Source organism: Lepidochelys olivacea (genome assembly GCF_965140295.1).
Source record: "Lepidochelys olivacea isolate rLepOli2 genome assembly, chromosome: 1".
Taxonomy (NCBI): domain Eukaryota; kingdom Metazoa; phylum Chordata; order Testudines; family Cheloniidae; genus Lepidochelys; species Lepidochelys olivacea.
The window spans coordinates 350,486,308-350,511,483 of NC_140411.1; the positions used below are offsets into that span (position 1 = coordinate 350,486,308).

Genomic DNA, 25,176 nt, shown 5'->3' on the forward strand with positions numbered 1-25,176 from the left:
GCTCAGGATCCCCAATTTGAGAGAGGCTGTGGGATCTGTATGGTATAGGGTAAAAGCACCCACAAGACCAGATTTCACGATCTGTGACGCATTTTTCATGGCCGTGAATTTGGTAGGGCCCTAACTACGTATGCACATAAAACCCGTGCTTGTCGGTGGGGCCTATCCCAGCCTCCGACTCCTTCACTTGCAAATAGCACATGATTGACATGACTGTCGCGTGTGTATCTGCGGAACACGTGCCTTGATCTAGCTGGGAGCTGAGATGCACACCGGGAAGCGGTTTGACTTGAGGGGGAGTTTGCTGTTGGGGGAAGGAGTCCATGGGTGTGTTTGGCTGGGCACATGAGCCGGGCTGCGGGTGGATGTGAGCGTCGACTCAGCAGCTGTTTCGCTGGATGTGCAGTGGTTCTGTCCAAAGGAAATGCGCTTGAGCAACCTCGATTCTTGGGAAATCAAATGTTTGTCTTGGGAATAAAATAATAATAGCCTGCATTCCACCACTCTGACGCTTGCTGATCAGTGCCTTACGCCGCGTGCTGCCCCACAGACCTCCCTGCGGCTAGTTACTACTAAACGGGAGGACAGGTGGCAGAATCTTGCCCAATAAGTTGAGGAGTTGCACACCCATCACTGAAATGCAGCCACCTCTGGGGTGGAATGTGGGAGCTGCTTCACAGTGGACAGTAACGCTGGAGAAGAGTTTGAGACAGGAAGTGAAGCCTGACACTCTTTGGAGGGACCCTCCTCTCAGGTTAAAGGCAAGGGACCAAAAAGAAACCTGGGGTTGCTTGAGTTCAAGGGAAGAAACGGGCCAAAGAAGTTAACGTAACCCAGTCACTGTCCAGCATCAAACAGTGTTAAACAAGGTCCTGAGTTTGGTGTACAGAGATCTATGTCTGCTTTCCACAATGGCAAAGGCAACATCCAACATCCCGTTAGCCTTTACTAAAGGTATGGAAAAGGGAGAAAACTAGTTCAAGCCTGTGAAATGTATTCTCTTAAGTGAGGCTTTCCTTTTCACAGCCTCCCATGTCCCCTTTCCCTTTAGCTGGGGAGAGTTTTAGAAGGAAACCCCCCCTTGTTTGACCAGCCCTTAGGTGGTACCAAAGATGGGGGTAACTGTCCTTTGGGGGAGAAGAGAAGTTCTATTCACTGAGATGGGCTGGCGCTCGGGTGACCAGATGTCCCAATTTTTATAGGGACGGTCCTAATATTTGGGGCTTTGTCTTATACAGGTGTCTGTTACCCTCACCCCCATCCTGATTTGTCAGACTTGCTATCCGCTCCCCCTAGCTGGAGCGGTTGTTTCTGCTTTTTAATGTCTGGTCCTGTTTCATCCCAGGTGGTGGATGGGATTCAGCTGGAGCCAGTAGGGGTGGCTGTGTCATCTGGGTCCCTCTCTCTGGCCTGGCCTGGTCTGGTCAGGACATCTGTTAGGATTGGCACTAAGGTCAGGGGTCCCAGGAGCTGGGGTCGGGGGTGGCTGCCAGGATGCTGATGCTTGTGTGTCTGTCCTTCTGTCTGTTCTTTTCCCCCAGAGTCTCTCTCTCTTTAAGGACCCCAGAAGGGAGTGGTGGGTGGAACAGCCCATCCCCGCATTATTTTGTCCACTAATTAGGCCTAATATCCGACACACCAACTTCAGTTTGTTAATTTCCGGTTCCACATCTTCTGTTTTTAACTAGCATCGTTTCAACAGTCCTGGGATTACAGCGACATGGGTATACACTAATCCGGTTTCTCTCTCTGGATTTCTTGCACCTGTTCCCTTCCACGGTGGTCGTTGTACACAACGGTGATGTTCGATGACTGTATGCTCGTGGTGTGTGTATGTAAACTCCAATGTATTCAGTGCAAGGGAGGTCACAGCTGTGTGCCCAGAGCTGGGGGTTGCAGGGTGGGGCCTGGACTTTGGGTGGGTGATTAAAATACACACGGAGCAGCCTGTGAAGAGCCCCGCAGGGACCAAGGGTTGTGCGGGGGTGCAGTCAGCACCCACCAGGGAGCTGTGCCAGTTGGGGGAAGGGGCTCCCCATCGTGTGGGGTGTCTAAGATCATACTAGACTGGAGGGAAGAGCTTTCCCCAGGCCCTGGGCTAGGTGGAGCCCCCGCCACCCCACCTCCCCGGTGGGTGTCTGTCGCTCTCCTCCCCAGGGGACGAGATGACGTTCCTGTTTCAGGGCTCTTGCCAAGCTGCCTGAGGGCATGGGAGCAGCGGGCTAGGTGAGGCTCCTCCCCCAGGTCTACAGGAGACGCGTGCTTGGTGTGTCGCCCCACGCCCTGCCGGCGCCAGGTGGCCTGACCAGCCCGGCGACTCGCCCAGCTCGGGCAAGCTGCAGCAAGCAGAGAGCCTCCCTGCCCAGCCCAGAGACCCTCCCGCTCTGCAAATACCAGGGTGTTGCGGGCCCCCTATAGGGCATCATCCTACCTCAGGGCTTGGCCTACCCTCCCGGAGCGATAGGTGTGCAGCCCCCTCCATGACTGTCTCCTCTCCAGGCTCGGGGCTGTTCAGTGCTCCCCCCATCCACCCTCCAAGCTTCGATGGGCCCGAGGGCAGGGCGCCGTGTGCCCCACACCCGGTGACCTGCTCCCATCGGTGCAGATTGCACAGGGCTGGGCTTGGCACTCACCTCAGAGAGAGTGAAGGAAACGCTGAGGACTGGCAGCAAATGGGGAGAGTCGGGAGCTGTGCAGCACGGCAAGGAGATCCCCTCCTCCTAGGCCCTGCCAGCCCCGCCCTGCCCATGTGGGCTGGGCTTTCTTCTCTCCTTTCCCCTGGCTTATTTGAAATCCTCTCTCCAAAGAAGCTTGGAGCGGAGGAAAAGTCCTGCTGCGTCTCCTCCATTTCCAGCGCCTGAACCCCTCCTCCTGGCAGCGCCGTTGTCCCAGAGCTGAGAGGAACCTGCCCTCCTGGCGCTGCCCCCGCATCAGCCATGCTGTAGCCAGTGTCTGCCAGCTGGCAGCTGTGAAGCCTGGGAGGGAGCAGGGGGAGCTCATGCAGAGTGTGGGGTTTTGTTTGTTTGTTTGTTTGTGTGTAGGACCTACAAAAACTGTCCCTTTTTTTTCTCTCTTGGCAATAACAGGACTTGTTTTCTGTGTGAGAAGGTTCATAGATTCCAGGAGTTGAAGGCCAGAAGGAACCACATTAGCTCACCTAGCCCATCCTGTATCACGGGCCATTACATTTCACCCCGTTACCCCTGTTTTGAGTCCAATAACTTGTGTTCGGCTAAAGCAAATCTTCCAGACAGGCTGCCAGGCTGGATCTGAGGACCCCAAGCAATGGAGAACCTTCCACGTCCCTTGGTAGTTTGTGCCAGTGGTGAACCACCTTCCCTGGTCACAATTTTTACCTGATTTTAATTTGTCTGGCTTCCGCTTCCAGCCAGTGGTTCTTGCTCTGTCTGTCTTCATGAGAACCTGGTATTTTCTCCCTTTGCAGGCACTCAGACTGTAAATCGAGTCACCTCTAAATCTTCCTTTGATCAGATAAATAGATTGACTCTTGATAGTCTCTTGAAGTCTAGATAGTCTAGATAGTCTCTTGAAGTCTCTTGCTGTCAGGCATTTTCTCCAGCCCTGCAATCGTTTCTGTGGCTCTTTTCTGCACCCTCTGCGATTTTCAACTTCCTTCTTAAAACGCAGCCCCCAGAACTGGGCTCAGTATCCCAGAAGTGGTCTCACCAAGGCCGGGTAGAGAGGTAAAATCGCCCTGCTGCTCCTAGGCACCGCTCCCGTTCATACATCCCAGAATTGCATTCGCCTTTTTGTTGCCACAACATCCCCGTGGGAGCTCATGTTGAGCTGCTTAGCAACTGTGACCCCAGAGTCTCTGCTTTCGAGGATCCCGGCCCCCATTCGCGTCCTGTGTTCCTTGTTCCTAGAGTTGTAACTTGTACAAACGTTTTGTTTGCCTGGGCCCAGCTTCCCAAGCGATCCAGATCGCTCGGTCTGACTTCAGGGCTCCGCTGGGAACCCTCCCATCCAGTGTTGGCTCCCTGTTGACAGCTCTTGTCTGAGATCTGTTAGCTGGTCAGGCCCTAATCCAGCGTGCCCTGTAATGCAGTGCTAGCTTGGGGTCCTCTGGGGACCTCAGGGTCACAGCCAAGCAGCCTCGTGGCAACCTGCTGATATGTCGGGCCGTGGGCGGCTGGCGCTGGGGTTGTTTCCGCAGGCCTGTTTCGAAAGGCCTAGCAGCTGGCTCTCGGGGTTTGTTTTTTCCCTCTGCGTCCTCAGCAACAAGGCCGTGTGCATGCCCCATGGTGCCCTGCAGGGGAGGCCAAAAGAGGAAGCAGGACTGGAAGGAGAAGCTGTAGACCAAGTGCCCGGGCACAGGGAGAGAGGTGGTATGGAGCCCGTCCCTGGCAGAGCCCCGGGGTTCATACAGCTCAGCAACCCCTGCTCCCGCCCCATCGTGAGCCCCCTGCTCCTGGGAGCCAGCAGCCCCACCCCATGCACTGGGGGACCCCCCCAACATAAGCCAAGCAGGAGACCCCACCCTGCAGTACCACCAAGAGGTCCCCATCCCAGCTGACCCTTGCCCCAAATATAATTTGAGCCAGGGCACCCCTCAGCCGGGATGCCCCTTCCCCCACCACATGGACTGGGGCCTGGATCCCCCATCCCTCTGGCACAACCTGCCCCCATCCCAGGAGGTGTCCCAGCTGGCCAGGATCACACCATGGAGGTGTGAGTGGAGGCCCTGGCAGCAGGGGAGGAGCGAACAAGCAGGCCCCGCCACCTAGAAGCAGCAGCCGCTGGCCTGCATTTGGGATGGGATGGCTGGCACGGCAGTCACCTTGGGAGAAGTGGGGCATCCCAGGGGAGTGGGGGAGGGGACGGGGACTCTGGGCTCACAGGAGAAAGGAGCATCTCAGTTCACACCGTGTGTGTGCAGGCGGGGCAGGAGTTTTGGGGGGCTCTGGGGGTGGGGAATGGGCCCCTCACGACTAGGGCACTGCCCTGAATCCAGCTTTGCTTGGCAGTAACGGGAAGGCAGCAGGTGCTGGCAGGTTGGCGGCCTACATGAGATGAATTTGTTGGGTCTCTGCCCAGTTCCTAATGAGCAGGTGTCTGCATCAGAAAACATCCCTGTAGATGACACCAGCTGGCCCCCTCCTTGGCAGTCCCAGCAGAGAGGCCGAGGACTTGTTGGACCTGGAGCCCGACCTCCGTGCTCATATGGTGGGAACAGAGTTGCCCCTGGCACTAAGAATTTTTAATGCAAAAATAATATTCCAGGTCATCTATGGGGTTGAAATTTGGTTAAGGGGACAAATTTTGGCCTTAGAGATTGTTCAAAATATTTTTTTGAGGAGACTTTTATTTCTCCCAAAGTCTACCCCTGCCTCGTTTTTACATGCCAAGCTGGATGTTCTTTCTGTAAGTAGTAGAGCTTGCATTGCTTTTCTTATATTTTGGTTTAAAATCTGTCCCCTTCCAGATTATAAATTGCCCCTTCTTTGCCTCCAGGAGATGGAGGAACAACCTGTGTGCTCCTTATTTCCATGGTATAACACTCACCAATTTATCACAGCTGTGTTGGCTTTTTCTGCTACTCACTTTATTGTCAATATCTTTTAATTGATATCATCAGCTGCTCAAACAGAACATGACAGCCCATACTCAAGAAGAATATCTGGCTATGACTCATGATTCCAAGTTTGCTTTTGGTTTTTTCCTTTGAAGATGGCGTATGTCTTTGAACTATATTGGAGTGAGTTCTCAAACCCCTGTTGCTTAAGGCACAGACTCAGCTAAGATTCCATACCATGGAAACTGCTGTCCTTCAAGCTGTTGAGAAGTTCCTTCACATCTTCGGCTTTGCCGATGTAAATCTGGAGTGCTGGAGGACCTACCTCACTCTCTTTTGGATTTTAGAATTTTCCAGCTTCTGAGAGCACGCGGGATTTTACCTCTTGTGCAGGAAACGAGCTTTGATCACCATCTCCAAGGATGTTTTTAGTTTCTTCTCAGTCGCTGGCAGTAATCAAATCAGTGGCAATCTTTGCCCTTTTAGCATTGTGCTGAAGAAGAGAGTTTTTATTAGGCTCTGACTGACATTTTAATGGATCATGTATATCGGTGTTTCTCACCGACCGGTTCGTGGACTGGCGCCCGTCCCTGAGATCCCCCTGACACAGTTTAGGAAGGCAGCGAGCCCGTCTATGGTATCGAAAAGGTTGAGAAACATGGATATAGATGTGGTTACTTTAGATTTGTAGGTTTGTCTTTTTGTATTCGCAGCAGACGTGTCATAGGTAAGGCTACGATTTAGTCACGGAGGTTGCGGAAGTCACGGAATCCATGACTTCCAGCGACCTCTGGGACTTCAGCCCGCAGTGGTGGGGAGCTGCAGGGTCACCTGTTGCCCGCGCGGGAAAGGGAGCTTTAAGGTACCCCCATCACCTCTAGCGGCCCCCGGAGCTCCAAGCTTGCTGCAGGCGGTGGGGGTACCCTACAGCTCCTGGACGCCGTGGGTGGCGGGGGGAACCCCTGAGCTCCCGGCCGCCGCGGGCTCCCGGAGTACGGGCAGCAGGGGCACCCCAGAGCTCCTGGCTGCTGCAGGCGGCGGGGGCCCCAGCAGCTCCCAGCCATGGACAGTGGGGGACCCTGGAGTGCCGACACGCAGTCCGCGGTGGGAGCTCCTAGCCGCCGTGCAGCTGCCCCGTTGCAGGTGGTGTGGGCACCCACAGATCCCCATTTTGTCACGGATATTTTTAGTAAAAATCAGGGACAGGTCACGGCTTCCGTGAATTTTTGTTTATTGCCTGTGACCTGTCCGTGACTTTTACTAAAAATATCGGGGACCAAATCTTCGCCTTAGTCACAGGGCGATTTAATAAAATTGACTTGAATAAAGAAAGAAGACCAGGCTGGACAAACCCCCAGCAGAGATGGTCCAGGGTTACTTGGTCCTGGCTCAGCGCAGAGGGCTGGATTTGGTGACCTCTTGAGGTCCCTTCCAGCCTGACAGATCTGGGGGTCTGTGAAGAACGGGGAAGGGAGGACTCTGCCTCCCCCCCACTATTATCCCTGCCCTTCCCCCTCCCCTCATTCCTTCCCCCTTAGCTCTGCCCTCTCCCCTGGGTACCTGGTCCTGTAACAGACTCTCCCTCTCTCTGTCTGCAGGCTAGTGGCCGGCGTGGCCCTGCGGGCCGTGAGTCGCCATGAACACGCATCCCCGTCGCATCCGCCTGAAGCCCTGGCTCATCGCCCAAGTGAACAGCAACCAGTACCCAGGCTTGCAGTGGGTGAACCCCGAGCGCAAGCTCTTCTGCATCCCCTGGCGCCACGCCACCCGGCACGTCCCCACACAGGACGACGAGAACACCGTTTTCAAGGTGACCGCCCAGGGGGCCTGTGGGATGCCAGGCTGGGCTGGGGGTACCCTTTGGGGCACATGGCACCCAGCTGACATGTAAGGAACGGGGTTGGCTGGTCATGCGCGCAATGCGACGTGACCCCAACTGGGACTCCCAGGAGCTGCTGCACTGGGGCAGGCTATGGGTCCCTCTGCCCCCTTGGGATGGGAGGTTCATGGGATGGCATAACCCCCTGGTGTCCCAGAATGCACCCTGCTAGCTGCATGGGACTAGCCACCAGGCCGCTCAGTTAGCCGCCTCTTGAGGTGTTTGAAAAGGCCTGTTTTCCCCCCCTGTGAAACGGGGCCGATCGTACCAGCCTCGCAGCAGGAGGCGTGATGTCCGCACCCCTTTTTGAACTGCCCTGTGGACGCAGCTGCGAGGGGTGATGTGCTGCTGTCAGCCAGGCCCGGAAGCCCGTGGCATTTTATGCCAGCCGGTGTCACTGCAGAAGCCGACACAGGCTCTGGCCCTGGTGCTGGCCCGCCAGTGAATTATACGTTGTGTCAGGAGAGCATCTCCGAGCTGCCTTCTCCCCAGGCCACCCCCTGGCTGCCCCTTGTCATCGCTCAGCCGATGGCAGCTCAGGAATGAAACTTTAATCAACTGACCATACAGGCGAAAGCTTGGATTTCCTGAGCTCCTAGCACTGGGGCTGGGCTGGGGCTTGACCTATGTCTGTGACCACCCCCCTACCCCATGAATCCCAACCTCCCAGGCCTGGGCCAAGGAGACTGGCAAGTACAATGAAGGTGTAGATGAGCCGGACCCAGCCAAATGGAAAGCCAACCTGCGCTGTGCCCTCAACAAGAGCCGCGAGTTCAAGCTGATCTACGACGGCACAAAGGACACGCCCATGCAGCCCTACAAGATCTACGAGGTGTGCGAGGGCCACCAGCCCAACGGAGGTACCAGCAGCCCGGGCAAGGGGGATCCAGGGGATAGAGTGTACTCAGACTGTCAGAAAGCCCCTCGCCAAAGGCTCTTGAGCAAAGTAAGCTGTCGTGGGATAGGAGGGAAGGTTCTCTCATGGATTGGTAACTGGTTAAAAGATAGGAAACGAAGGGTAGGAATAAATGGTCAGTTTTCAGAATGGAGAGAGGTAAATAGTGGTGTCCCTCAGGGGTCTGTTCTGTGGCCAGTACTGTTCAACATATTCATAAATGATCTGGAAAAGGGTAAACAGTGAGGTGGAAGAATTTGAAGGTGATACAAAACTACTCAAGATAGTTAAGTCCCAGGCAGACTGTGAAGAACTGCAAAAGGATCTCTCAAAACTGGGTGACTGGGCAACAAAATGGCAGATGAAATTTAATGTTGATAAATGCAAAGTAATGCACATTGGAAAACATAATCCCAACTATACCTATAAAATGATGGGGTCTAAATTAGCTGTTACCACTCAAGAAAGATCTTGGAGTCACTGTGGCTAATTCTCTGAAAACATCCACTCAATGTGCAGCGGCTGTCAAAAAAGCGAACATAATGTTGGGAATCATTAAGAAAAGGATAGATAATAAGACTGAAAATATCATATTGCCTCTGTATAAATCCATGGTTCGCCCACATCTTGAATACTGCGTGCAGATGTGGTCGCCCCATCTCAAAAAAGGTATATTGGAATTGGAAAAGGTTCAGAAAAGGGCAACAAAAATGATTAGGGGAATGGAACAGCTTCTGTAGGAGGAGAGATTAATAAGACTGGGACTTTTCAGCTTGGAACAGGGACAACTAAGGGGAGATACGATATAAAATTATGACTGGTGTGGAGAAAGTAAATAAGGAAGTGTTATTTACTCTGTCTCCGGGGTTGTGAGTTCAATCCTTGAGGGGACTGTTCAGTTGATCTGGGACAAAAAATGGTGATTGGTCCTGCTTTGAGCAAGGGGTTGGACTAGATGATCTCCTGAGATCCCTTCCAACCCTGATATTCTGTGATTTCATAACACATGTACTGGGGGGGTCACCAAATGAAATTAATAGTCAGCAGGTTTAAAACAACAAAAGAAAGTATTTTTTCACACAAGGCACAGTCAATCTGTGGACCTCCTTGCCAGAGGATATTATGAAGGCCAAGACCATAACAGGGTTCAAAAAAGAACTAGATAAGTTCATGGAAGATGGATCCATGAATGGCTAGTAGCCAGGATGGGCAGGGATGCTGTCCCTAGCCTCTGTTTGCCAGAAGCTGGGAATGGGCGACAGGGGATGGATCTCTTGATGATTCTCTGTTCTGTTCATTCCCTCTGGGGTATTCCCTCTGCCATTGGCCACTGTCGGTAGACAGGATACTGGGCTAGATGGACCTTTAGTCTGACCCAATATGGCCGTTCTTATGGTAAGGGGGGACTGGGTTGGGGGAGGAGGGGAACTGGGGGCAAGCAGGGTACCTGGAAAGGAGGCTGCTGGGAAAAATGAGGGTTGGGGTCCTCTTTTCTGAGGGGGGGGCAGGGAGGATAACACCCTCCCTGCCCCCCCGCCGCCTGGGCTTCTCTGGCCTATTTCCCATCTTCGGCGGCCCCACCTCAGAGCTGCAGAGGCTTAGGCAGGGGCTGCCTGGTGAGCCCCTCAGTGCTTGGGGGGGGCTGCCTGTGCCTCCACCCAACAAAAACCCCACAAACAGGCCCCACAACACCTCCAGCCCCCTCCAAAAACCAGGCCCCGGGACCCACTGCCCCTGCAACCCAGCTACCAGGCCCCGTGACCCCCCTTCCCTCGCCTCACTCAGCTACCAGACCCCATGACACCCCATCCAGCAAACTCACCCTGCAAACAGGGCTCGTGACCCATCCCTGACAACCCAGCTAACAGGCCCCATGACTCCCCACCAAACCCCGGCTAACAGCCCATGTGACCCCCCCCCCGCAAGCCCTCAGCCCCCTGCACCCCAACCCCATGCCTCAACCTGCAGCCCCCTCCCACACTCTGAGTCCATCGGCCCCACCCTGGAGCCCCCTCCTGCACCCCAAACCCCTCATCCCCAGCCCCACCCCAGAGCCTGCACTCCCAGCTGGAGCCCTCACCCCCTCCTGCTCCCCAACTCCATGCCCCAGCCCTGAGCCTCTTCCCGCACCCTGACCCCCTCATTTCTGGCCCCACCCTGGAGACTGCACCCCCAGTTAGAGCCTGCACCCCCTCCCGCACCCCAACCCCCTGGCTCAGCCCAGTGAAAGTGAGTGAGGGTGGGGGAGAACAAGCCACTGAGGGAGGGGGAATGTAATGAGTGGGGGGTGGGGTCTCAGGGAAGGGGCGGAGCTAGGGTGTTGGGTTTTGTGTGACTAGAAAGTTGGCAACTCTACCCCCACACACTCGCAGCACCCAGCTAACAGCTCCCATGACTGCCCACCCAGCAAACCCGCCCTGAAAACAGACCCTCTGACCCACCTCCCACAACTCAGCTAACAGGCCCCTGGACACCCCCCAGGCCCTCCAAAAAACAGGACCCATGACCCACGCCCCACAACCCAGCTAAGAGGTTCCGTGACGCACCCCAGACACCCTCGCTCGGCCCAGAAAACAGGCCCCATGATCCCGCCCAGCTAGCAGGCCCTGTGACTCCAGCCTCACCCCCAACTAACAGGCCCCATGACTCCCACGTGTGGCTTGCTAACCGCCCCCGTGTCTCCATTGTAGACTCGCTGGCCGGGGAGGATCACACCTGCTGCCTGGGCGAGGAGGATGAGGAGGTGAGTGAGTGAGGGGGTTGGTGGAGCTGGCCAGCGCGTGAGTGTGGGTGCAATAGGGCCAGAAGGCTACTAGCCATTACACACTTCGCAGGCTGCCGGAGCTTGCCATTGAGTGTCCCCTGAAAACCCGGGGCAGAGTGCTGCGCTTGCCCCACCTGCTGAACAGCGCTGCGTCGGCTAGCCCACGGGCTGGCTGCCGAGGCCCTGGGGTGGGGGAATCCCTTCGGCTGCATGGGCACGCCCTAGTGTTGCCAGGCGTCCGGTTTCCAACTGGAACCTTCAGTCGAAAAGGGACCCTGGCAGCTCCGGTCAGCACTGCTGACCGGGCTGTTAAAAGTCCGGCTGGCGGTGCTCCGGGGCTAAGGCAGGCTCCCTGCCAGCCCTGGCTCCATGTGGCTCCCGGAAGCGGCTGCTATGTCCAGCTCCTAGGCACGGGGTGGCCAGGGAGGCCCCACCCTGAGGGCCGGCTTTGCAGCTCCCATGGGCCAGGAGCCACAGCCAATGGGAGCTGTGGGGGCGGTGCCTGCAGGGGTGGGCAGCGCGCAGACCCACCTGTCCACACTTTTGCCAAGGAGCCGGACATGCCGGCCGCTTCCGGGAGCTGCCTGAGGTCAGCGCCCCCTGGCTGGAGCCCATACCCCACACCCCCTCCTGCACCTTAACCCCCTGCCCCTGCCCTGAGCCCTCTCCTGGAGCCTGCACCCCCTCCTACACCCCAATCCCCTGCCCCAGCCCTGAACCCCCTCCCTCACCCAAACTCCCTCCCGGAGCCCGCATCCCCTCCTGCCCCCGCCCTGAGCCCCCTCCCGGAGCCCGCATCCCCTCCTGCACCCCAACACCCTACCCCAGGCCTGAGCCCCCTTCTGCACCCCAAGCCCCTCATCCCTGGCCCCACCCCAGAGCCCGCACCCCCAGCCGGAACCCTCACCCCAACCCCCTTTCTCAGCCCTGTGAAAGTGAGTGAGGGTGGGGGAGAGCAAGCGACGGGGGGGGATGGAGTGAGTGGGGGCGGGGCAGGGGTGTTAGGTTTTGTGTGATTTGAAAGTTGCCACCCCTCCTCTGCCCCCTCCCCTGGGTCTGTCACAGGCCCCTGGGCGCCCTCCCCCAGTAACCGAGCACCTCCTGTCTCTCTCACAGCTGCAGAAAATGACGACGCTGACAATAGTGGGTGAGTGCTGGGGGGCCGGCCGGGGTGCCTGGCAACTTGGGGACGGGGCTAGCAGGGCTGGTCTGCTCCCTCCATCTACTTAGCCCCGGGGACAAAGCCACTCTGCTCCCCGGTTAAACCCCTCCCTCCCTCGGATGCCCTGCAAGCTCGGGCAGTGCCCAGGCCCTGCGGCAGGCGATGGGGCTGGTGCCAGGTGCCGGCGTGGCCTGAGGCCGGGGATGGTGATGGAGCAGGGCGACCTCATCCAGCTCGTGGGCTGGGATGCCAGCCGGGGCGTCTCTCGGCCTTGCCCCGGCCCATTGGCGGGGTCACTGCGGCCCAGTTGCCCGGGGCCAGCACCCCTTGGTGCAGAGTCTTGTCACCCCTGAGCACCCCCCTGCATTCCATAGGGCTCTGAGGCCCTTCCTCTCCCTATGCTGTCCTCATGCCTGAGTCTGCCCCCTCCGCCCCTGCTTCGCCCGGACCCCCGCCTCCACAGGGGAAGGAGAAGGGGCTGTGACTTGGTGTGGGGTCCTGCCGGCTCAGCCCCATGGGCTCCCCCTGCTCTGTGCCCAGAGCCACCTGCAGCCGATCAGGGAAGGTGGGGCAGAGGAGAGCGATGCACTCAGCAGCCTCCAATGCCCCCCGCCCCAACTCCAACGGGAGCCTGAAAGCTGTGGGGAGAAACACAGGGTGGTCCCTCTCTTCCCCAGTCACGGGCTGGGTCTGTCCCCCAAGCAGACAGTCCCAGCTACCAAAGTGCCCTGGGGGCTTGGCTGGCACAGCAAGATCCCACTCCAGGTTGGGGGCTGCCCCTCTTTTACCCTCGATCCACCCTCCCGTGTGGGGCACTAAAGGACCAGCTCCCATCCGGAAGGGTCAGTTGTTTTCCTCCTTTGCTCTCCGTTAGGGTGAGGGCCCTTGCACCAGGGTTGCTGGAGAGCAGGAGCCGTGTGCCGAGGGGGTCCCGGCCCGCTGGCCCGCCCCCAGGGCCTGGGTGTTGGGTGTCGTGGGCTGGAGCCGGCATGGCTGGCGATGCCAGCGGCTGGCTTGGGCTGACGAGGGGATCCTGAGCCAGGGTGTTTTGCTGTCTTGCAGATGGCAGCCAGGGCGTGGAGCCACTCCCCTCCTACGTGTGGCCGAAGCAGGAAGTCCAGTATCCCAACGCCTGCGGGAACGGGTCCTTCCCGCCGCTGGGCACCCAGGAACTCCTGCACCCGGACGTGTCGGCACCTCCGCCTCCCACCGTCGGTGCCTTCACCGCCGGGGAGCTGCCGGCCCAGAACCCTACCGGGAGCATGCCGCTGGGGGGGCCGGGCAGCCTGCAGAACCTGCCCCCCGCGGACGTGTCTCTGCAGCCCATGGAACAGTTCATCCCCGACCTGCTCATCAGCCCGCACATGCTGCCATGTAAGACCCCCCTGCCCGCCCGCTCTGCCTGGGGCTGCCCTCCCCATCGGTGCTTCCTTGCCCTGTCCCTTCTAGTCTGGGGCGCGAGCTCCCCGGGGCGCGGGCTGCATGCCGTTCCCTCCGGACAGCACCTAGCGCCGTGACCAGGCCGGGGGAGAGGCTGAGGGGAGGTAGCGGCGTGATGGTAGCACAGGGTTATCAGGCCCCCCCCCCCCGATTGCCCCGGCTAATGGGCTTGTCTCGCTCTTCCCGCGGCCAGTGACCGACCTGGAGATCAAGTTCCATTACCGCGGCCGGCAGGCCAGCTCCCTGACCATCAGCAACCCCCACGGGTGCCGGCTGTTCCACAGCAGCCTGGAGCCCACGCACGAACAGGTGGACCTCTTCGGGCCCGTGACGCTGGAGCAGGTGCGGTTCCCGAGCACCGAGCACATCCCCCACGAGAAGCAGCGCTTCTACACCCACCAGCTGCTGGACGCCATGGACCGGGGCCTGATCCTGGAGCTGCAGGGACAGGACATCTACGCCGTCCGGCTGTGTCAGTGTAAGGTCTTCTGGACGGGGCCCTGCGCCGGCGAGCGGGCCGGCCCCAACCCCATCGAGCGCGAGAGGAAGATCAAACTCTTCAGCCTGGAGAGCTTCCTCAACGGTGAGCGGAGGGGTCCCTCCGCATCCTGGCGCCCCGGCCCTGGCCTCCCCACGTGGCTTCTCTGCCCCCAGCTTTCCTGGCTGCCATTCCCCTAGGGCCCCTCTCCTCTGGCCCTGGCCCTGGCCCCTCCCACACGGCGGGAGGGCGGGGCGGGGGGGGGGGGGATTGCTAGATGCTGGGCGGCGGAGGGGATTAGAAATGCCACGGGGTCCCCGCCCCTCATGCTGTGTCTCCCTGTGGGGCTCCCTAGGGCTCATCCTGTTCCAGAAGGGGCAGACCAGCACGCCGCCCCCCTTCGAAATCTTCCTCTGCTTCGGAGAGGAGTGGCCGGACCAGAAGCCGAAGGAGAAGAAACTTATCACTGTCCAGGTAAGGGGTCCCCCACCCGCTCTCGCCCCTGGGAGCAGGGCCTAGGGCCCAGCTGCGGTCCTGTCTGCTGGTTTGGCTCTGTTAAGGACTCTCTGCCCTTGCTCCTTCCCAGTCTGCAGCAGGACACGCCAGCCATGGAACTATGGCCCTTCCAAGCTGGGGTGCCTGATGGCCCAGCGCCCCGGGCCCCTGGACTGCACTGAACTCCATGCACGCAGGCCAAGGCTAGAACGAGGACGCACCCGCAGACCCACATGGGCCCCCAGCAACAGCCCAGAGAAGGCCGAGTGGTTGGGACCGGGGGGCGCCTGCAGCTTGCGAAGGGGGAGTTGAGGGCCAGGCGTGTGTGCGATACCCTTCCCGAGCAGGGGGTCACCAGAGCATCTCGGGCTGGGAGTGGGGTGACCGATCAGTACTTGGACGGGACACTCGGTCACCAATTCCTCGCTGCTCCCTCATTCAGCAAGCCCCCTGGTCATGCCGACCGCTCCGTCCCTCCCCTCCCTGGGCCAAGCTCGGAGATTTTCACACTGCCTAATCGCAGCCCTGGCCTGCTGGAAGGGGTGGAGACGCAGCAGCAAGAGGAGGCTGTTACCCGGCAGGGTTCAGCGGAGAGAAGGGAACATGCTCGGAGCAGGACTGTAGCAGGGACTCCCGAGCGGGGGCTGGGTAACTCAGCCCCGGATCCTTCCAGGAAGTGGGGGCAGACAAGGGGTTGAGGCTGGGAAGGGGCAGGGGTGAGCAGGCTGCAGAGGGGAGCGGGCTAGCTACGGCCTGCTGTTTGTTTGCCACCCAGGTCGTGCCAGTGGCCGCCCGCATCCTGCTGGAGATGTTCTCTGGGGAGCTCTCCTGGTCGGCGGACAGCATCCGCCTGCAGATCTCCCATCCGGACCTGAAAGACAAGATGGTGGAGCAGTTCAAGGAGCTGCATCAGCTCTGGCAAAACCAGCAGAGCCTGCAGGCCCCCCCGGCCTCGACCCTGGAGCCAGGCCCGGGCCCTTGGGCAATGCAGGCCAGCAGCATGCAGCAGTGAGGACGTGGGCACGTCGCAGACACTCACCCGCTTCCCCTCCCTCCTGAGGGGCGCCCGTGTGAGCCTGGCCGTGCACGCCAGCCCCAAGGAGGGGGAGACGAGGCAAACTGATCTCCACTGCTTCAGCTACAGGGCGATGCTCCGCCGGATCCGTCAGCGCAGGCTGCCCCCCAACCTCCCAGCTACCAGCTGTGGCCCCCAAAGGGGCTGGGGGGAGGGGGCTCTTCCTGCATGGGATGGGTGGAGGCCGGCCCACACCATCGCCTGCTGGGAATACGCTAGGCTGCGGGCCAGGCCCCACCTTGCCAGAGCACTGCAGGGCCAGGCCATGCCTGCCATGGAGGAAAGAGACTGGGTTAGACCCACAGCCCTGGGCATTTATGGGAACTCTGCCTGGGGGGTGGGCAGCAGGTGCTGGGGCCTGCTGAAAGGACAGGCCCGGCCGTTGGGCCTGATCCAGCCCGCGGGCGCGGCTGAGCCAGAGGCGATGCTGCATTCACAGTGTCCGGGAGCTGGCGTCACGGCCCCGGGAGCTGGCCTGGCACAGAGATGCGGCAAGGGAAGGGCTCAGCTGTTAATAAAAGCAACCACTTGCCTGCGTGCGTGGGGCGTGTGTGAGGCTTCTTCTGATGGGGGCCGGGGGAGAGGACAGGAAGGGAGCCGGCCCGATGAGCGTTCAGCGTAGGGAAAAGCACACGCTGAGCCCCCAGCCCAGAGCTCCTGCGCTCACCGAAACGCCCCCCCCCCCAGGGGAAGAGGAGCTAGAGTGTAGCAAGCCCAGGCCTAAGGGCCTGCCCGGGGCTTGGCCGGCCAGGACCACGGGCAACCTTTGACCGGCGGATTCTCTGCCTGCCTCAGCAGCCAGGGCGCGCGTGCAGGCCCAGCCGACCGCCTGCAGCCGTGTGCGCGTCGGAAACTGACCAAACCGCCCCGGTTCGGGCTCCAGCACGGTGGCTGGGGCGGGGCCCTGCTGCTCCCCAGCCTAGCCAGGCCCCCAGGGAGCCGAAGCCGGGTTAGTTGCAGCCAGGAGTCTGAAGTGTTAATGACTTGGCAGCTGCCGGGCAGGTTAGCCCCCTCTTTACCATTTGTAGCTGCTGGGCCGTAACCTCCTCAGCAGCGGGGCGCTTCCCCCCGAGTTTGTCACGGCTGCGGCACCGGCTGCCTGACTGAACAAGTGGGGCTGAAAAAGCCCCAGCAGGCACAGCGGTGTCTACGTTCCCTTCCCCGCGGCTTTGGCCTGGTCAGTTTTAGAGGCCAGGCAACAGCCCTTCCTTTGAGACAGGCCCCTGCTTGGACGCTGGGCTCGGCGGGGTTTCCGCAGACCCCGACTGCTCTGGCTGCGGCCGAGCGCCTGTGGAGACGTTTTAAGCCGTTTGCCTCAGGGTAGAGCATCATGCAAAGCACGTGTCCCTACGTACCAAACCCCCAGCGGAGCAGGACACGGGCCGACCAGCCAGCCCATGCCTGTGTTGGCAGCTAGACAGCAGGGTGCCTGGTACACAAACCTGGGGTCGGACAGTCCTGGTGTCCCCGAGTGATGCTCTGGGCCTGCTCCCTATGAAGCCAGGCAGGACTCTGGGGGAGCAGCCTGTCTGCAGGACACACAGCTCACCTGGCTTCCACCTTCCTGGGTCTGACCTCAGAGCATTCAGCATCCTCTGCCCTCCGTGCGCTTCCCCCAGCGAGTCTGCCCAGGTGGGGTCGGGGGGGGGGGGGCAGAGGGTCCTGCCCCCCAACACCACAGTCAGACGGGACTCTCAGCCAGCCAGGAAAACAGAAGCTTTATTTGACGACAGGAACGTGGTCTAACAGAGCTTGTAGGTGCAGAGAACAGGACCCCCTCAGCCGGGTCCATTTTGGGGGGCAGTGAGCCAGACAACCACGTCTGCACTTCACTCCTCCTCCCCCTCCAGCCCCTCCTCCTCTGGGCTTTGTCCCTTTCCCAGGCCAGGAGGGCACCGGATTCCTTTGTTCTCCCACCCTTTAGTTCTCACCTTGCAGGGGGGAAGGCCCAGGCCAGCAGGTGCCAGGAGACAGAGTGTCGGCCATTTCTGTACCCTGGCCCTGTGCTCTGCAACAATTACCCCCCCTTATCCCACCACCTAGAGACTTGTAAATGCAGAGGGTCTGGTTACCTTTCCTTGGCTGATGGAGGGCAGGAAGATGGGCAAACATAACGGCCATACTGGGTCAGACCAAAGGTCCATCTAGCCCAGTATCCTGTCTTCCAACAGTGGCCAATGCCAGGTGCCCCAGAGGGAATGAACAGAACAGAGAATCAGCAAGTGATCCATCCCGTCACCCATTCCCAGCTCCTGGCAAACAGAGGCTAGTGACGCCATCCCTGTCCATTCTGGCTAATAGCCATTGATGGCCTATCCTCCATGAATTTAGCTAGTTCTTTTTTGAACCCCATTATAGTTTTGGTCTTCACAACATCCTCTGGCAAGGAGTTCCACAGGTTGACTGTGTTGTGTGAAGAAATACTTCCTTGTTTGATTTAAACCTGCTGCCTATTAACTTCATTTGGTGACCCCTGGTTCTTGTGTTTGAAGATTAAATAACACTCCCTTATTTACTTTCACCACACCAGTCATGATTTTATAGACCTCAATCATATCTCCGCTCAGTCGTCTCTTTACCAAGCTGAAAAGTCCCAGTCTTATTAATCCCTCCTCATACGGAAGCTGTTCCATGCCCCTAATCATTTTTGTTGCCCTTTTCTGAACCTTTTCCAATTCCAATATATCTTTTTAGAGATGGGGAGACCACATCTGCATGCAGGATTCAAGCTGTGGGCGAACCATGGATTTGTAGAGAGGCAACGTGCTATTTTCTGTCTTATCTATCCCTTTCTTGATGATTCTGTTGGCTTTTTTTTTTTGACTGCCCTTTTTTAAAAATTGGCCTCACATTAGCTGTCCTCCAGTCATCTGGTGCAGAAGCTGATTTACATGATCGGTTACAGGCGACAGTTAGTAGTTCTGCAGTGTCACATTTGAGTTCCTTCAGAACTCTTGGGTGATACCATCTGGTCCTGGTAACTTTACTGTTTAGTTTATCAATTTGTTCCAAAACCTCCTCTATTGACACCTCAGTCTGGGACAGTTCCTCACATCTGTCACCTAAAAAGAATGGCTCAGGTTTGGGAATCTCCCTCACATCCTCAGCCCTGAAGACCAATGCAGAGAATTCATTTAGTTTCTCTGCAATGGCCTCATCAGCCTTGAGTGCTACTTTAGCATCTTGATGGGCCAGTGACACCCCCCCCCCAAGTTGGTTTGTAGGCTTCCTGCTTCTGACAGACTTAAAATTTTTTGCTATTACTTTTGAAGTCTTTGGCTAGCTGTTCTTCAAATTCTTTTTTGGCCTTCCTAATTCTATTTTTACCCTTCACTTGTCAGAGTTTATGCTCCTATTTTCCTTACTAGGATTTAACTTCCACTTTTTAAAGGACGCCTTTTGCCTCTCACTGCTTCTTTTACTTTGTTGTTTAGCCATGGTGGCTCTTCTGTGGTTCTCTCACTGTTTTTCAATTTGGGGAAAACATTTAAATTGAGCCTCTATTACGGTGCCTTTCAAATTTCCATGCAGCTTGCAGGGATTTCACTTTTGGCGCTGGACCTTTTAATTTCTGTTTAACCTCATTTTTGTGTCGTTCCCCTTTCTGAAATTAAATGCTACGAAGCCTGAGCCTAGCAAAGTCAGTGGCAAATGAGCACCAGCTGGCACTGCCAAACACCCTGGGTGGATGACAGTTGATGTTCAGTGCACATGGGCCCTGTGCTGGCCAGCTGAGGGAACTACTCACCAGCACCTCCGAGCACAGACCTACGATTCCAAAAGATGAAAGCCCTAAGCCAGGCACGTTCACTGCCTTTTAGCCCTGGGCAGGGCAGGGCAGTTCCAGCCATATGGCCCTGCAGGCAAGTGTCAAGGAGAAGAGCTATAGATTTGCTGCTTGGGTAGTATTTAATTGTGGCTCATTCAGCCACGATGGCCTAGCATATAAACCTTTACCAGGCTCCTTTGAGCAGTCCCAGGCTGCTGTATTGTTAACTAGATCTCTGGCTGCAGGAGAGAACCTTGCTCACCAATACGCAGCATGGGAAGCTCACCTGGTGCTTATGAGTCTCACACCGCGGCTCGCTTTGACTAGCCGGATGGTACAGCGCGGGGGCCTTGAAGGCACGCTGCTTTTACACAACGGACACCAGAAGGCAATGAAATGGCGGTCACGCTCAATCACCCTGCTCAGAAGCTCGCTGCAGTGCAATTAAAAAAAAAAAGGCACCTTGACTCTGATCCTCTTTGGTCGTTTACTTATTAAGTCATAAAATCCAGCAATTCCCACCAGACCTGGCCTGCATTAGTGCGAAGTAGGGAGGCTGCAGGGTAATTTCAAAAGGTACGACCTAGGATTACAGCGAGAGCACAGCAATACAGCCAGGTTAGTGAATGCTACTGTGCCAATCAGCGTGCAAGGGAGAAGCGAATTCTCTTCCTCAAGTAGCAGGAGCCAAGGTGGCTGGAGAAGAGGGTTAAACTGGGATTGAGTCTTGTGACTAAAGCACTGAAAATTAAATATCACGGCACTTGGCACAGTCCCTTCCAACCGGTTACTACAATCCGCCTTCGCTGGTACTACCCTTTAAGGGTAATGGGGTCTTGCTGCCAGTTGAAGCACGCGGACAGATCCAACGGTTACCGGGATTTCGGAGCCAGGGCAGCAGCCAGGGGCAGTCCCGCTCCTCGCCGGAGGCGTCCAGACTGGTTCAACAGCCAGAGACATGAGGCACAAAACCGACATTTTAATTTTTTAATTTATTTTTTTGTTTTTTTCGTTTGTCTTGTTCTCGAGATGGCTACAACACCAGACGGAACAGCATGCGCTCAATTCTAACGCCTGCACAGGGTCTCGGGTCTTGTCAATGTAAGATTCCCCAGGGAGTCGTTTCCAAATCTGTTGAGTAAAATAGTCAGCCCCATCACTGCGACCTCGAGAGCCCTTCTCCTCTCTCCCCCTCACAGTAAAAAACCCAAAGAAAACCAAATTTAAAAAAAAAAAAAAAGAACCAAACTAAAAAAAGAAAAATATATATAATATATAACAGTCTATCGCAGGCGGTTTCTCCTCCCGGAGGCCGACAGATTGATGGCATCAGATTTAGCGAGGGGGGTGCGTAAAGAGGGCAGGGTGGGGTAAGTTTAAACTTCCAGAGCTCTGGAAGTGCGCTCCACAGGGGCGACCAGCGGGATCCCCACGGTGCTGCGTGGGGGAACCCACTCCTCCGGATTGCTCTTTTAGAAGGGGTAAGGGGGAGTGGAGGGAGCTCGGGGAGTTCCGGAAGTGGGCTAAAAACCTGGGTGCCTTCCCCCCTCCCAGTGCAGACAAGGGGTTTTGCTAGGTGTGTATTTTTAATCCCCACGGTTTCCTTAAGTAAATTTTATTTTATTTTTCATTTCACAGAAAGTTTTCTACTTTGTTTGGTGTTTTTTTTTTGTTTTTTTTTTGTTTTTTTTTGCTACCAGGCAATTTTTTTTCCCATTCTTGTTTCATTTCTCTCTCTCTCTCTTTTTTTTTTTTTATTTTTTTGTTTTTTTTAAAGCGAGTCCATCAGGAAAGCAGCGTCCCCCCCACGATGCCGTAGGTCCGGCTGCAGCCATCTTTAGTCAGGTTGAGTTGCCCTCCCACTCACACCCAGTAACGTCACTGGCTTGTTCTGGCGGGGGTGCGTCTCTTCGGGTTTGACGATGCGCACTAGAGTGAGTGAAAGCCCTCGGCCACAATGAAGTCTGCTGATTGTGGGACATTCTTGGTTTTGTTATTTCCTGTCTTCTAAATAAAAAGACATTCCTGGAGGGGGACAGAAAGCAGAGTCAGGATTTCCAGAGCAAGGCGATTTATGGCTACGAAGAGAGGCTCCCACCTGCCCCAAAGAGCTCACCGCCTAGAGAGACGCTCTGGACTCCCGAGTGCCACAGGGCCCAGTTTACTGCTGGAAATACAGAGTAACTCCACGGCTGCGACAGAGCCCAGAGGCTGAAAGTTGCACCGAAGGCACTAAACAAAGCTTTTATGGTCTTTAATTGACTGTTGGTGAACAACAGTCCTGGGATGAGCTTCTCTAGCCACATGGACAGCAGCAATGCCCGAACCTGCCCCCTAGCCAACATGACTCTCTCCTGACCTGAAAGGCCCCCTCGAGGAGGATGGATTTAGAGCTTGGTCTATTTGCCGAGACCAGGGAGTGCTGCTGATTTGTCACCCATCCATTGGGAACTCCCACTGAGTTTCATACTGACAATCAAGCTGCCCTCAGATGCTCAAGACGACTCATCCATCTGGGCTGAATTGGAACGTGCAGCCTTGATGTGAAAGACCCCATTATCCCAAGCTGTCACCGGCCCTTTACAGATGAAACAGCTGCTGAAGCTAACAACTGGGGGGTGCCAGCAGGTGAGGGCAGCTCTAAGTCAGCAGGGCCACATTGCACACATCACCTCTGGCTAGAAACCCTGGCTTCCCACCAGCCAGCACTCTGAGGCCCAGCAGGGCTTTCACAGATTGCCGTCCCCCTGCCTTCTGGGACAGCAAATGGCCTCAGGAGTCCATCACCCACAGGGTGCTGGATTATTTTGTCCATCAACCCCTGGCTGTGCATTGGCTCCATGGCACATGCCAGAGAAACGCTCCAGAGGTAGCTACTCCCTTTGGTTACATGTGCAACACCTGGTAGCCGGTGTCCGGGGATGGGCTCAGCGTGTGGGCTCAGGGTGAGAACGCAGATTGCGTCTGAAGTCGAGGGTTTTCACACATCGGCCACTGACCAGCCTTTCACCCCAGACATGGCCTAGGATGGATTCACTTCGATACATGGGCCTCAGGCTGTCTTCTCCACCACGGTGACCCAGGATTCTCACAACCAGCCCCCTCTTGGCATTTCTCAGAGTCACCGCTCTTACCACCCGCTGGCAACCAAGGGGTTAATTTGTGCTACAGGCCCCAACCCTGCCCTCCCTGAAGTCGGGGACAGCTCACCCAGCAGGGTGCCCTTGCTGGGAGGTGTCCACCGGACCTGGAGCGCGACCAGACAGCATCTACTAACCTGGAGACAGGCACAGAGTGGGCGCGCAAGCTATCGAAACAAGCGGGTGAAGTCCCTCAGGGCCCAGCACACTTGTTTACATTCCTCAGCACTGAAAGACAAGGGTGGCTGTTAGGGGAAGGGAAGATCCAGGCCCTTGCCAGGGAAGGCTGAGTTGAAGCAGAAGCTGGGAGATGCTACAGGAAGTCAGGCCTGTGCAGGCCCCTCGTTCCCCCCGACACAGACAGCAGCGGGCTGCGTCACAGCTGCCGATTTCCCACCTTAGCGACCTGGGGCCGAGCGTGAACTTTACCGACCCTCCAGGGAAGTGTCTGAACACTCAGGCAGCCTGACCGGGCTTCAGCGAGGACACACTGGGTGCGATCGTGTGGTCCCAGCACAGGACTGGGGGTCAGGGGCTCCCGGGCGCTGGCGTGAGTGTTTCAGTTTTCCTACAGGCAAAGAAGGAACGCTGCCTGCTGCCTCCCAAGAAGGGCTGGGAGGACCAGGCTGCAGAGATGAGAAAGCTAAGCAGGAAAACATCCAACCGAGAAGGGGCCTTGATAGAATCCCAGAATGACAAGGGCCCTGGCCCAGCTCCGGGCCTCTGACTTTCTGACTGACGGCGACACAAGGCTGGCGTTTCACAAGGGCGTGAAAGAGCTGGAGGAACAGGCCGGGCCATGCTGAGGTGATCTGCCCCTTTACCGCTGGGGGGGGGGGAACAACGCCCATGTGCAGGCCCGGGCAGAGCCAGCAGCCCAGGCAACCTGGAGCTGCTGAGTCACAGGGCAGAGAAGACCAAGGTGAGTGTTTGAGGGCAACGTACAGGCCTGTGAAAGCCCAGTGGGCGGAAGGAATCCCAGAGCTCGTCCTGCTTCGGAGCAGGGCAGCCAGTCACCTAACTCCCTGCGGTTTCCCTCCTCCATGTGACACTGCATGGACTCACGGAAGAGGAGAGAAAGCGATGGAAAAGGAGGGGACTCTAGACCCCAGCTGGGGCTTTCTGGCATTCCTGATCACTCGGGACACAGACTGCGGCCTCGGTTTGCACAGAGCTCTCATGGGCTTGGAAAGTCAAGAGCGGATTCTTCCCCCAGGAAACCCAGCCCAGATACGCTGCACAGGCCCTGGCGGAAGGACCCCCACTTGTGTGCAGCCCGCCCACAGGATGAAGGGGAAATCACCAGAAATCAAAGGGTTAATGGGGGTGGCGGGGCTGGGAAGGGTCACGAAGCCTCCAGGGAACAAGCTCCTTCCAACCACCAGTTATGTACCAACACTGCACAATTCGAGCATTAGCCTGCTAAACCCAGGACTGTGAGTTCAATCCTTGAGGGGGCCATTTGGGATCTGGGGCCATTTGGGATCTGGGGGCTGGTCCTGCTTTGAGCGGGGGGTTGGACTAGATACCTCCTGAGGTCCCTTCCAGCCCTGATATTCTGTGATTCTAAGTAAGCAGGGCTGAAGGGCACTAAGGAACCAGAGTGCTTGCAGCACATACCGCAACAGAACAGCCAGACACCACGGTGAGGGGCACGTAACAATCAGTTCTGGAGTGTAGTTGGTTTAGAACAGGAGGCAAAGAACAATATCCAACTGAACTCCTCTTCCTCGCCTAGCCTGGGCAGCAGAATGGAACTGCCCAGTTTAAGAACATAAGAACGGCCTTACTGGGTCAGCCCAATGGCCCATTTAGCCCAGTGTCCTCCTTCCGACAGTGGCCAGTACAAGAGCTTCAGGGGGAGTGAACAGAATAGAGCAATTTTACAGAGATACATCCATCTTCCCCTCCCAGCTTCTAGCAGTCGGATGCTTAAAGTCATCCAGAACATGGGGTTACATCCCTGACCACCATAGCTAATAGCCACTGATGGACCTATCCTCCATGAACTTATCTAGTTCATTTTTGAACCCAGTTATACTGCTGGTCATCACACATCCCACGGCAATGAGTTCCACAGGTTGTGTGTTGTGTGAAAAAGTACTACTTGTTTGCATTAAACCTGCTGCCTATTCATTTCATCGGTGACCCCTAGTTTTTTTTGTTTTGTTTTTATTGTGGGTGAGGGTAAATAACTCCTCTATTCACCTTTCCTGCACCAATCATGATTTTACAGACCCTCTATCATAACCCCCCTAAATCATCTCTTTTCTAAGGTGAACAGTCCCTGTTTTTTTCCGTCTCTCCTTGTACAGAAGCCATTCCACACCCTCAGTCATCTGTGTTGCCCTTCTCTGAACCTTCTCCAGTTCCACTCAGACAGCGTGACCAGAACTGGACACAGTATTCAAGGTGTGGGCGCACCATGGATTTATAGAATAGCATTCGGATATTTTGTCTTATTTTTCATTCCTTTCCTAATAGTTCTTAACACTTCATTCGCTTTTTTTGACTGCTGCTGTGCGTTGAGCTGAAGTTTTCAG

General features: G+C 56.8%; 2 protein-coding genes across 9 annotated transcripts in view; one reads left to right on the forward strand and one right to left on the reverse strand.

The window, feature by feature from the left end:
• The window catches only part of IRF5 (interferon regulatory factor 5), a 37,748-nt gene extending 21,487 nt beyond the window's left edge, over positions 1-16,261 (forward strand). For 6 of the 7 annotated variants that reach the window (XM_084621638.1, XM_084621641.1, XM_084621639.1 and 3 more), the window contains 8 exons: positions 7,135-7,346; positions 8,086-8,275; positions 11,001-11,053; positions 12,191-12,221; positions 13,299-13,610; positions 13,870-14,259; positions 14,510-14,628; positions 15,425-16,261. In XM_084621638.1, the coding sequence (XP_084477764.1) occupies positions 7,173-7,346; positions 8,086-8,275; positions 11,001-11,053; positions 12,191-12,221; positions 13,299-13,610; positions 13,870-14,259; positions 14,510-14,628; positions 15,425-15,661 (1,506 nt within the window). In that variant the 5' untranslated portion in view covers positions 7,135-7,172 and the 3' untranslated portion in view covers positions 15,662-16,261. Of the gene's footprint in view, positions 1-7,134; positions 7,347-8,085; positions 8,276-11,000; positions 11,054-12,190; positions 12,222-13,298; positions 13,611-13,869; positions 14,260-14,509; positions 14,629-15,424 lie in introns of those variants that run through there. The other variant, XM_084621643.1, reaches the window with a different exon arrangement.
• A 4,205-nt stretch (positions 16,262-20,466) lies between these two features.
• The window catches only part of TNPO3 (transportin 3), an 81,995-nt gene continuing 77,285 nt past the window's right edge, over positions 20,467-25,176 (reverse strand). For both annotated transcript variants that reach the window (XM_084631578.1, XM_084631579.1), the window contains exons 22-23: positions 22,771-22,861; positions 20,467-21,518 (exon numbers count right to left, since the gene is read on the reverse strand). In XM_084631578.1, the coding sequence (XP_084487704.1) occupies positions 22,801-22,861 (61 nt within the window). In that variant the 3' untranslated portion in view covers positions 20,467-21,518; positions 22,771-22,800. The remainder of the gene's footprint in view (positions 21,519-22,770; positions 22,862-25,176) is intronic.